This window comes from Mytilus trossulus, chromosome 4 (genome assembly GCF_036588685.1).
Source record: "Mytilus trossulus isolate FHL-02 chromosome 4, PNRI_Mtr1.1.1.hap1, whole genome shotgun sequence".
In the NCBI taxonomy this organism is placed as follows: Eukaryota; Metazoa; Mollusca; class Bivalvia; order Mytilida; family Mytilidae; genus Mytilus; species Mytilus trossulus.
The window spans coordinates 90,695,985-90,708,339 of record NC_086376.1 but is presented as its reverse complement, the minus strand read 5'-3'; the positions used below and the strand labels follow the sequence as shown (position 1 = coordinate 90,708,339).

Below are 12,355 nucleotides of genomic sequence, written 5' to 3'. Positions count from 1 at the left end.
ACTCGCATTTTGAAATTTTTCATATGAATTAAACAGGATTATTCTCAAAATTGTAAAAATTAAAATCGCAATAAAGTCTTAAATGACAAAATTGCAATGAAAAATGCATGCAATAATTTCTGAATACAGTACTGTTAAATTAAAGTTCCTGTATGAGTAAGCAAAGGTAGAATTTTATACATATTTGAAGGCACTTTAAAAGCATTAGTTTTAATATTTAATCTACAGTTATATGTGATGGTAAAGTGTAGCAGGAATTGTCTCTCTTTTTATTTAACTCATCTTTTAAAGATATTTGTTTCATTATTTTACAGGAAAAGAAGAAAACATCAGTTGTTGAAGAGAAAAAAGAATCAGTTGTCGTTCAAAAGAAGGATGAACCAGCTGTTGTTGAAAAGAAGAATGAACCAGCTGTTGTTGAAAAAGAGAAAGAACCTGCTCCAGTGGAAAAAGAGAAAGAACCAGCAGTTGAAGAAAAGAAAAAAACTATTGTTGTGGAAGAGAAAAAAATTGATGAAAAAGAAGAAGAGAAGCCTGTTGAACCAGTGCCTGTGGTACAAGAACCATCAGTGTCTCCTAAACCTTCCCCCAAACAGTCCCCTGCCCCCTCTCCTCAACGGTCTCCTGTGACCACACCTCCAAAACAAGTATCTCCTCGACGATCTCCAGAAGTAAGCCCACAGAAAGTTGCCAAAGAAGACCAAGATAAATCATCTGATGAAGGTCTGGGACCAAGCAGTGATGAAAAATCTGATACTAGCCAGGTAACACTCAATCCTTGTTATTATAATTCATTGACTTTGTCTGTGTTTGTTTTATATTCACATGAATATCTCACTTATAACAAGTTTGTCCGACAGGGATCATCTGACCTTGGCCTCTTTTCGTTATGTATGGAATTTTAGTAAGGTGTACTTTCTGTTTGACAGGCTTGATCTAACTCATTTTAATGATTTATTGGTTAACATAGTTTAAGCTGTTTTCAGATACTATAAGCAATACTATATTATAGATATTTATTTGATGTATAGAATAATTGTAAAGTGCATGTCTTCAAGCAGTGTTTTTCATGTTCACAACTTAAAAGTAATTCCTGTATAAATTGAAATGTCCAAGTGTCACAGATTCCTAAACAGTGATAAGAAGATAAAAGAAGATGTGGTATGAGTGGCAATGAGATAACTCTCCATCCAAGTCACAATTTTATAAAAGATTAACCATTATAGGTCAAAGTACTGTAGCCTTGGCTCGCATCAAACCGTTAGCTATAAAGGGCCCTAAAAATTACTAGTGTAAAACTATTTAAACAAGAAAAACCAATGGTCCAATCTATGTAAAAAACTGTTTTTTAGATTAATACTTAATTTGCTTTTTACAGAATGAAAGTGTGTCTAAACCTGTAGAAGATGGAATTAAATATGATATTGATGAAATCGTAGACGATCTGATTAATGAAGTAATTAAAGCAACAGAGACAGAGCCATCCGTAGCGGCTGTTGTTTTTGATGCCATTAAAGATGTCATAACACAAGAAGATGGTGACGAGCAGAATGAAGAGTCGGTTTATGATGTCACAGACATCGAGTTTGAATTAGACGAGGTCAAAGATGAAACAGAAGAGAAACAGGACTCTGATAACAAAAGTGAAATTAGTGACGTGTCTAAACAAACTCAAGACAGTGAAAGTATAGGTAATGATATAACAAGTAATTCTAGTGTGACACGTATAGAGATTGGACAACCGGGCGACAAACCTAAAACAGAAATCATCACAAAACCTCCTCAAGAAATGGAAGTACAAGAAATTAAGGTCAAAGTTGAAAGTGATGATGAAAAATCTGAAAAGGTTGAGGAAAAAGAATCAGACACTAAAAGTAAAGGTAAAAATATATCTGTCATTACAATAAATGGACAGTCAGTTCCGCCTGCAGGAAATAGTGTACTTGTAAATGGTCATGTGACAGGTGTTAAAGACACGTCAGGAAACGAAATCATGATTAATTCCATATCAAATCAGAAAAATGATCCAAATGTTCCCCAAACTGACCTAGATTCCTGTGATGTAGAAGAAGGTCACAATGACCAGAAGTCTGACACAGAAAGTGTCAATACCGAGGATAGCATGGACATTGTGGAGCCGAGGAAACCCAGGAATAAAGCACAGGGACACTTAAGAAACAGAAGTGTAAGTATCAGATTATAGATCTTGTATGTGTGGAAACAGTAGCTTGATCTTTAACTGACTTGTTTATGGAAGCTTGATCTTTAACTGACTTGTTTATGGAAGCACTATTTCACCAAACTTTATAAATCACATGCTCTTTTCATCATGTTCATGCTTTGAATTTCAGTTTGCAATGGAACCTAACTCAAGCTTTTATTTTTGGCTGGTACTTTTCATTTTACTCATACAGAATGTCTAGCTGTATCTTTTAATAAATGCTGAACTATACTCAGCAGCACAAATAATGCACCACTTCTGCCTGTATATTGTTTTCACAGTTTATTGTTTTTGCTAAAAAGTTGCACAACTTTTGTATATTTCAAGCATAACATGGCATTTAATTCATGATTGACCGAGAATATTGACATCTTAAAGAGTCTAAAATGAAAATATATATGAAAGATATGAAAGTCAATTTCAAATTATTCATTGAAAACAACATTTTATTATGGGACTGATTCTTCTAGCAATTTTCATCGTTTCTAAGGTGAAGAGATACACATTTCAGGTACAAAAAAATGTAACAGTATTTTACCTTTTTTGGAATGGCTTTTTTTTTTAAATGTATTTAAGTTCAACATGTTCAACAATAATTTTCTTTTCAATTAAAATTTTATGTTTATAACACAAGAAACATGGCTTAAAAATTTTACTCTTTTTTAATCACTTTTAAAAAGTTGTATACAGTTAAATTAGAAACATTTGCTCCGAAAAGAAATAAATGTAGGTGGTGCATCTCTTTGGTTGTTGAGTATATTAACTGAAATGCTTGAAATATTTATTCTTTATATGTGATAATAAATGCTTGACCACCTAACAAATTTATTTTTCTAGACGAGAAAAGTGAGTATATTTGATTGAAATCTTCTTTAACAGTGTAATCTATGTAACTCTTATTTCACCACCTCTACACCATAACATATATATTTAACATGACAATCAGAACAATGATTTACACACATCCTGTAATCCATTAAAATGATTGTTGGGGATGAGAAGGTACCATTTATTTCAGACTGGGTAACTTGTTGGTTGTATGATGATGTTGACTGTGAGGTGGACTGGGGAGTGGGGACTTTTTACTGACTCCTCATACAGTTTTAAACAATTCTGTCGTATCTGTGCAACCTAGCCATGGTTTCTAACACTTAATCCCAATACACTAAAATGCATGATGATTTTTTTCTGTTATAAAGATTTATCATGATAATGAGCCATTTGTTTTTTGTTTTGTTTTTTTCTTCAAAGGAAGTGTATGTACAAATGACTGTTACATTTGTACAATTAATGTAATAATTTATTTCTATGCATGCTCATATAAGATCAGGATGATTCATTCAAGATGTTTTGGGAGGATCTTTATTTCAGGGTTTACACATTACTTGATCAACAAAGGAAATTTAAAGTTGTACCTAACACTACAGGAAGATAACTCTGTAAAGTCAGCTAAAGTTTTGATTAGGTTGTGTTGTAAAATGAATATAAAGCTTCTCAATGATCAAAATTGGTGTTTGTCAAACTGCTATATAACCAGTGTACTTTTTCTGACAAAACAGTTGGTTCAAAATTTTTGAAATTTTTATGTTTTTCTTAAGGGGTCAAAGTAAATACTTTTTATTTAATTTTATGAAAATTGATTTTAATGAAAGTGTTGGGTACTACCTTAAACAGATAATTTAATATTTAAAGCACTTTGACATAGTTCACATTGACTTGTCCATGGCAAGAAAGACAAAATATGTTTAAATTATAGTCCAATAAATATCAGTTGACCTTTTACTGGAATTATTGACGTAAAATGACTTTTTTTTATTTTTATTTGAAAAATCTTAACCATGGCCATGGAAACTAATGAATCATTAGCATGATAAGTATCAAACTTGAAATCATGTTTATTATGGGTCAGATACCTTAAAGTAGTTTGTTACTTATTGGTATATATCAGTCTATCAACCAATATTGCAGTCATGACAAGAAATTATTCATAGAAGGGAAATGAAAATTAAAGTCAAGATTTACAGCAAATCCATCAAATGTGTTAGATAATTTAATGTTTGAGGAAATATCCTATTAATGTTTGTAGTAAATCTTGATACCAATAAATAATTGATCCACAAGAAACAAAATTGATCAAAAAATAAATTCTGACATACAAATAAAATAAATAACTCCGGCTATTTTGATTTTGTATAGGATTGTCCTATAATGAAAGAATGCTTATCTCCATCCAAGATAAAGAAGGCTACCACTATCACAGTTAGACCAAATATAGCCTAGGTTATTCCAATGTTTTCCCCTATAATATAATATATAAGTTTCCCTGCTTCTTTTATTATTGATACATGTATTAAGTTATTTTCTTTTTGCTTGTGTATATTGTAAAGCTTACATACCAGATCTATAATATGCTCTGTTGCTTATTACGTGTTATATCATACATTTGTACATTATTTGATAAAAGAATCAACATACATTGGTAATTATATTTTTTTAGCAGAATTTTTAAATATGATTAAACATTTTTAAAATATATTTATATGTGTAGGGCGGCCGGGTGCCACCGTTATGTACTATTCTTATTCAGTATCCATCATCTGAGTCTCTACATATAGATTCTACCACTACATCAAGTGTGATACCATATTTATCCAATCGAGGCAGTTATATTTTCAAATTTAAAATGTGTGGCTTGCCGAGCGTTTTAAATATTTAAAATTTAACTGTTGAGAGTGGATAAATATTGTATTACATGAGATTTGGTGGTAGAATCTGTTTCTCTAATGATTTTCAAACTTATTCCTCCTTTATGACTAATCTGCTAAAAGATGTGTTCTTTCTATGTGACGTCATCAGGCATGGTTGCCTTTTTTCATGCCGTCACAATAGAAAGTTCAGAGGAAAACAAGACAGTTCCATGTCATAATCGGATTTTAACCAATGAAGAACTGAGATCAAACGAACCACACGTTGATTAAATTATGTTATACAATGGATGCAGAAAGGGGTAAATTGACGAAGAATTAGAGAAATAGGGATATTTGATGAGTGTCTGATTGTGTTAACCTTTCACATGTTGCATTAAAGAATATAAATGATAGTACTTTATTTGACAAATGTTTGAAGAGTTAACACCAGGGTTTCCCCTGGGTCGATTATTTTTTTCGCCACCCCTTTCGCCAAAACAATATATTTTTCGCCACTTTATTATTTTTTTCGCCAAGTGACACAAATATATTTTTCTTTTAAAATTTCCTTTTTTTCGAGCCCCCTATATTAGAAGTGGTTTTTTTACAACAAAACGAAGCATCTTAGCATTTGGAATTGATCCCTCGTGTAAGGTGTAGTCATTACATTGAAGAGTTACTTTCATGCCAACTTTTTGAATAGATTTCTTCATAACGACAGTTTTCTTTTCTAGACAATAGTAAAAAAGTAAAAATGTATGCTTGAAACACGTGTGTAACTGAAACGACTTATCCACTCAAATCAATGATCTATATGAAAGTTAAATGATAAAGTTTTAAATCAGAGACCTTTCTTGCTTTTGAACATTTTTTGTCATAACAACAATTTTCTTTTCTGGACTATCATTAAAAGGAGAGGAAGCGTAAAATTTTTGCTTCAAACACGTGCGTCGCAAAGTGGTTAAAAAAATCCCTTTTGTGACATGTGACAGAAGCCATATCATTTTGTCATATCATACAATCAACACCTTTATTAATTTGTCCTTTGATGTCGATAGCTATGAATGCAATCAGATGATTATTGATTTTCTGTCAAAATCTTAACAAGTTCAAGGTGAATTCCGAGTATTGTCTGATCGGTAAAGTCGGAGAAATCCGAAAAAAAGTAAATAAACAAGATGGCTGAAAATAAAACGTTATATATATATTTCTTTCGCCAAATTCTTTCGCCAATGACGAAATTTAATCGCCACAATTATTATTTTTTCGCAAATTGCGAAAATGGCGACCGCCAGAGGAAACCCTGGTTAACACCTTTAAATGCTAAGTTCAAGCTTAAAATCATAAATATTTGATATACTTTAAACCTACTTATTTTTCGCGAGCGATTTATTCAAGTGACTTTCGCGAGTAGAAAAATAACGCGAATATAAATCGTCGCGAATATGTCAATCTATGATCTTTCCTTAATAAACTTCATCAAGTAAATCAGATAATTGCGAAATTAAATAGCCGCGAAGTGGTCAAGAAAGGATTAAACGTTAAGTTTTTACAGTATGCCTTATAATAACCACTAAAACAGTATTTGCAATTGTCAAATTAACCTATGACAACTCTCCTTATATAGAACTATACACCTTAAATGTAAATGGAATCTGGAACCAGTATTGTTTTCTGAGATTAGAAAATTTGTTGTTTGATGGAGAATGCATTTTGTTAAGGACAATTTTCCAATCATCTGATGTGTGCCCCTGGAGGCCATGGGGAGGAAGTATGTTGTCACATTGTTCTGTCACAAGATAAGTGTGTTGATTGTAGTGATTGATTCATGGGGAGGAAGTATGTTGTCACATTGTTCTGTAACAAGATAAGTGTGTTGATTGCAGTGATTGATTGATCTTGTTGATGACACAAGATAAGTGTGTTGATTGTAGTGATTGATTGATCTTGTTGATGACACCATTATTGATCATAAGAACAACACAGTTATAACTTTGACCAGAAGTGGTACACAAGTCTATATTGTAGTAACATGGTGTAAATCATTGATCATAAGAACAACACAGTTATAACTTTGACCAGAAGTACAGGTACACAAGTCTATATTGTAGTAACATGGTGTAAATCATTGATCATAAGAACAACACAGTTATAACTTTGACCAGAAGTACAGGTACACAAGTCTATATTGTAGTAACATGGTGTAAATCATTGATCATAAGAACAACACAGTTATAACTTTGACCAGAAGTACAGGTACACAAGTCTATATTGTAGTAACATGGTGTAAATCATTGGTCATAAGAACAACACAGTTATAACTTTGACCAGAAGTACAGGTACACAAGTCTATATTGTAGTAACATGGTGTAAATCATTGATCATAAGAACAACACAGTTATAACTTTGACCAGAAGTACAGGTACACAAGTCTATATTGTAGTAACATGGTGTAAATCATTGATCATAAGAACAACACAGTTATAACTTTGACCAGAAGTACAGGTACACAAGTCTATATTGTAGTAACATGGTGTAAATCATTGATCATAAGAACAACACAGTTATAACTTTGACCAGAAGTACAGGTACACAAGTCTATATTGTAGTAACATGGTGTAAATCATTGATACACAACATCAAATCTTTGGTGTGAGGACAATAACCATTATAAGAGAATGTTTCAAAGTCTTTAAAACTATTTTGAAATAAGCCTAAGTCTTTCAGAAGTTGTTGAAAATTAAACCTGCAGTCTAAAAACTATTGTTACAGGTGAAAATCATAAATTAAAAAGCCATAAAAGTTCTTTTTATCAAATAAACAACACTGTCACTTTTTATTTATTTTTCAGTTTGTTAAATAAACTTTATTTTTTTTATCCCCCATTTCTACAGTTTTACTGAACAAAATGACTTCATATTAGGTCAGCAGCTTAAGAGTGATTGGTTGTATTGTGCCAGTGTTTTTTCAGACCTGTCAGATAGCTCCTTCTTGTATTGTGTGAGCTTTTTTTTCAGACCTGTTAGATAGCTCCTTCTTGTTTCACAGATTCTATGTACTTTTAAAATTTTCAATGAGTTAAATGAACCTAATATTTTAGTCACCCCTTCAGGTACTAATGAACAAATGACTTCATATCTTGTCTGCATCTTGCAATTGATGGCATGTAAGGTATAAGCCCATTTTGGATCTGTTCGACACCTCCATACTTTTAAGTTTGAATGGGGTATTCTAAGCAGATTATCAGAAAACCTTATAGGTAAAGAGCATTATGGTAGGTCTTGAGAATGTTAAAAACAAATCAAGAGAAAAAATTCTAGTGGAAGTGAAAACATTTAGAAAATTAACTAGATTTTTCGAAAGAAAAAAATGTTTCTTGATTTGGGGATGTGCGGCGTGGGGTAGCTGCCAAACAGCGTCCACTCATTATCATGAAAATGCTTTGACAAGTTCTTTTCAAATTTAGATATGTAACGTTTCCTGTTTTTATTCAATTGGAAGAATAAACAATTTTTGTAAGATGAAAGTAAACTGTGAAACCAAATGAACAATTGAAGTGCATGTTTTACATTCCACTTTCCATGTAGTAATTGAGATCTACTAGCACCTGCATTGTGTCTGTAGAACCACATGATAAGGTGGTTTTATTTACGTAAACAATGCCAACATTATTATATTAAGTAGATTGTTTGTTTTATGTAGGTTCTGGATCAATTATGCTTGTCATCATCAAGTAAATGTTTTCATATCCAATTAGTTACTGATGCAAGTGGTTATCTGTGGTCACATGCTGACACCATGTGTATTCTGTAGTATGGGAAAATATACCCTTTGTTATTGAACAAAAAAATAACCATAAATTGTTTAAGAAAAAGGGAGCACTGCCTTTAATAAATGCTCTAGATAATTGAGTTTGGTTGTATTGGATTGATGTTTATTTGTTAATTAATGCTTCAATTGGTAAGTTCCTTTTGTGTTGCACCGTTCTTATAATATGCCAATATATTGTTATGTATACGCAGGAAGATTTTTTTTAAACATGTCTTAAAAAAGTTTTCTAATTAGCAATTAGTATTTTGATAGTTATATATTAATTATTACTATATTACATGACTAATAATAAATTAATTGTCATGATGAGCCTCTATACAGCAAAGATGGAATCATTTATTTGTATATAGATGTAACTGGGTTGATAACTCTACTTGTGGATTGTATTTCCTCAAGGATATCACTATACAGCCCAGGAGCCCGGTACTTGGGTGTTGCCATGGAAATAAGGATATTGTACATGTTTTATTGAAATTTGCTGTTATAAACTTAGTAAACTAATTGACATTATAGAAGGTATTACCCCCAAATTTGTAGCTTTGATTTATTGTTTGGATTTGACAATTTTGGTCCTTTTCAGTTATGTTATATCTGCTCATTAATAATTATATTAGAGGGAGCCTTGGTGGCCCGGTGGTATAAGTAGTTAAACAACTGTATCACTACGCAGTCAACACTGAGGTTTTTAAAAGTGTGGCAGGTGCATTGGACTCCAACCTAAATTTGACTCGGACTGTCAGTTTTCCTATCAAAGGTTGTGGTTCTCTAGAGACACTTGGCTTCCTCCACTAATCATCCAATAAAAACTGAACACCAATAAATTGCAAAATAGTGCTGAAATAGGCATTAAACACCTATCTATCAATTAATTATATTAGATTTTAGATTTATAAACAATTTGGCCAAAGAAATTACTGAAGAGACATGAATTATGAAATGTGCATCTGTTGCAGTAGAATTGGTAACAGTTAAAAGTTAATCCTGTTTCCTTATAATTAATTGACAAGATAAATCACCTGAACTCTCATAGGGCAATCGTTCAAAGCTAGGATTCAACATGTAGATCTCATGATATGTCTCTTTATATAACATTGTTTATACTTATAAATACATTGTATATGTGTGTACATCAAGTGATGGTTACACTTCTAAGTAATTCATGTATTTCATCTGCAAAAATGTGTTTTTGTTTTGATTTCCAGGAGAATAAAAGTCAGTACCGAACCCTAACTAAGACGAGGAGATATATGAAAGATGGAGTGGTTGTCACGAGTACTACCCAAAAGGTTGTCCAGGCTGGGGAGGAAAACAGGATCAGAGTGGACTTTTATGACAGGTTAGTTATGTCCGTAATAATTGGTTAATTCAGGTTGGGGAGGAAGAAAACAGACAAGAGTTTTCTAGCCTGAGTACGGAAATGGTCATAAATATGTCAAAATCCACATACGATCCTATATAAAAGTTAACCCTTCTTTTACCATTTAAAGTTGTGTTCTACCAATACCAAGCAAATCAGTAAAAATGTGTATCCTAGGAATAATAATGAATCCATAGTAATAAGCATGCATGTAAGTGTCTTCACCAGATTCAACACTTCTAATATTAAAGATACAAAATAATTTCATGCCAATTAAAATGAGTATATCAGTTATATTCAAACAGGTATGAATAATTTCGTGGCATTTGATAAACAGTACAAACTTGGTAGATGAATCAGGAATCACTTGTTATTTAGGAGATTGGTGATTTGATGGTCGCAAATAAGTGAAGCCAGTAAACTGGTATTTGCAACCATCAAATCACCAATTGATGTTGTCAGAGCTTGAAATACAATATTGTTATCTCCATTCTATTGAATTTGGACAGAAAACAATGTCATATCATACATGTAAATTCTGTCATATGTCACCTGCGCTTGCGCATAAGTATTCATAGCATCAATTATTGTGAATGATAAAATTGACAGAAAACTTTGAAGTAAATTTTATAAAGGATACTGTAAATAATTGGTTTCTTATATTCTGGTGATGAATAGTTCATGATTATAGGTGGAAATGGTTATATTAAAGTAGAGTTGAATGTCTGAAATAAATAAGATTTTATTTCTGATTAAAATGGGGTAATGCAAAAACTATGTGTTAAGGGGCCTCTTGATGTTAGTTTCCTGTTAAAAATGTGTATGTAAAAACAGATTTTGGACACTGATGGAGCTATAAAAAATGTTCCTTCCATTACAGAATAACTTTGTATTTTATCTGTTTTAGAATTTAAACAAATTAAAATAACTTAGTGAAGTTGTTGCTACAACAACACTACAACACCATATTGGTAGGTTGCTGAAGTGATTTAATGAGATATACATATTTCAGTGCCTAGTTTGTAAAATTTTAGAATAACATTGTCATTATAAAAAAAAATGTTTATGATTCGCGTGTTTAGATTGATGGTATTATATATTTTATTGTTTACTGTTAAACAAACACTGATATGACAAGACATAATAACAATGTTATAGAGAAGGAATGTTTAGGTGATACATTGTATAACATAACAGGGATGGTTCTCATTTCTTATACCATCTGCTTCAAGGAAATGAGGTACAGGATGGATCTTCACTGGAGAAAATTTAAAACTAATAGATTTATTTCAATAAAAAATGTTTTTTCATCAATTTGAAAATAACTTCTAGAAGTGCTTATTTTGTTCATGCTGATCCTTTAAGCGTTTTAGTAAGCAAGATTATATGATATAACATTGTAAAGATTTTGTTTTCCAGTAAATTAGAAAATTAAGATTTGAACTTTACTCCCCTCCAAAAAATACTTTCAAATGGGTAAAATAATTTTAACTGTGAAAAAAAAGTTTTGACAAAATACTGAACTAATGTAAATTTAAAGAAAAAGCTGTGTTCTATGACAAGTTCATTTTGTTCCGATATTTAGTTGTTACATCATTTCCTCTTTTTGAAACTTCCAAATGTTGTTAGAAAAAGGTGACTATTACTGGTCATTTCCAGGTTTGTCCTGATTGAGTTAATTAGTATGAATGATGGACAGTAGAAAGGACAGAAGATAATAGGTGTTTTTATATCTGTGACATTTATGATGATTGATCAAATGTATTGAACTATTGTCAATCACATCTAGTCATTCTACCATACTGTACTAGGATGTTAATACACATGTACTGGACCGGTGGGTAGTTGTGTGTCATAGGGTCTAACGCCTGGATTGCATAGGTTTCATGTGGATTATAAAGTTGTTCTATGTGGATACTTCATAAGTTGTTGAACAGTTCTAGTGTGGATACTTCATAATTTGTTTGGTCTTGCATCTGAATTCATAGACTGGTTATTGTTATGTACCATAAGTGTTACATACTCTGTTCAGATTGACATGTTTGGAATTTGACAATCTGAAAACAGAAATACTCTCTGAAATTGTCTGTGTAATTGGAATATTGAGAATTAAATAAAAAAGGAAAAATGGAATGAAGACCACAATAAAAAAAAACGTTATTAGTACAAAATTTGTTGAGAAAATAAAAGCTTTATTTGGAAAAGTTATCAACAAAGCCATAAAAGATCTAAAGCAGACTGTAATAAACATTTTAAGTG

General features: G+C 31.6%; 1 protein-coding gene across 1 annotated transcript in view; it reads left to right on the top strand.

Annotated features, from left to right (window-relative positions):
- Window positions 1-12,355, top strand: part of LOC134716272 (STE20-like serine/threonine-protein kinase) — a 64,690-nt gene that overhangs the window by 19,023 nt on the left and 33,312 nt on the right. Inside the window, exons 10-12 of the mRNA XM_063579155.1 lie at window positions 315-764; window positions 1,379-2,185; window positions 9,942-10,075. Of these exons, the coding sequence (XP_063435225.1) occupies window positions 315-764; window positions 1,379-2,185; window positions 9,942-10,075 (1,391 nt within the window). The remainder of the gene's footprint in view (window positions 1-314; window positions 765-1,378; window positions 2,186-9,941; window positions 10,076-12,355) is intronic.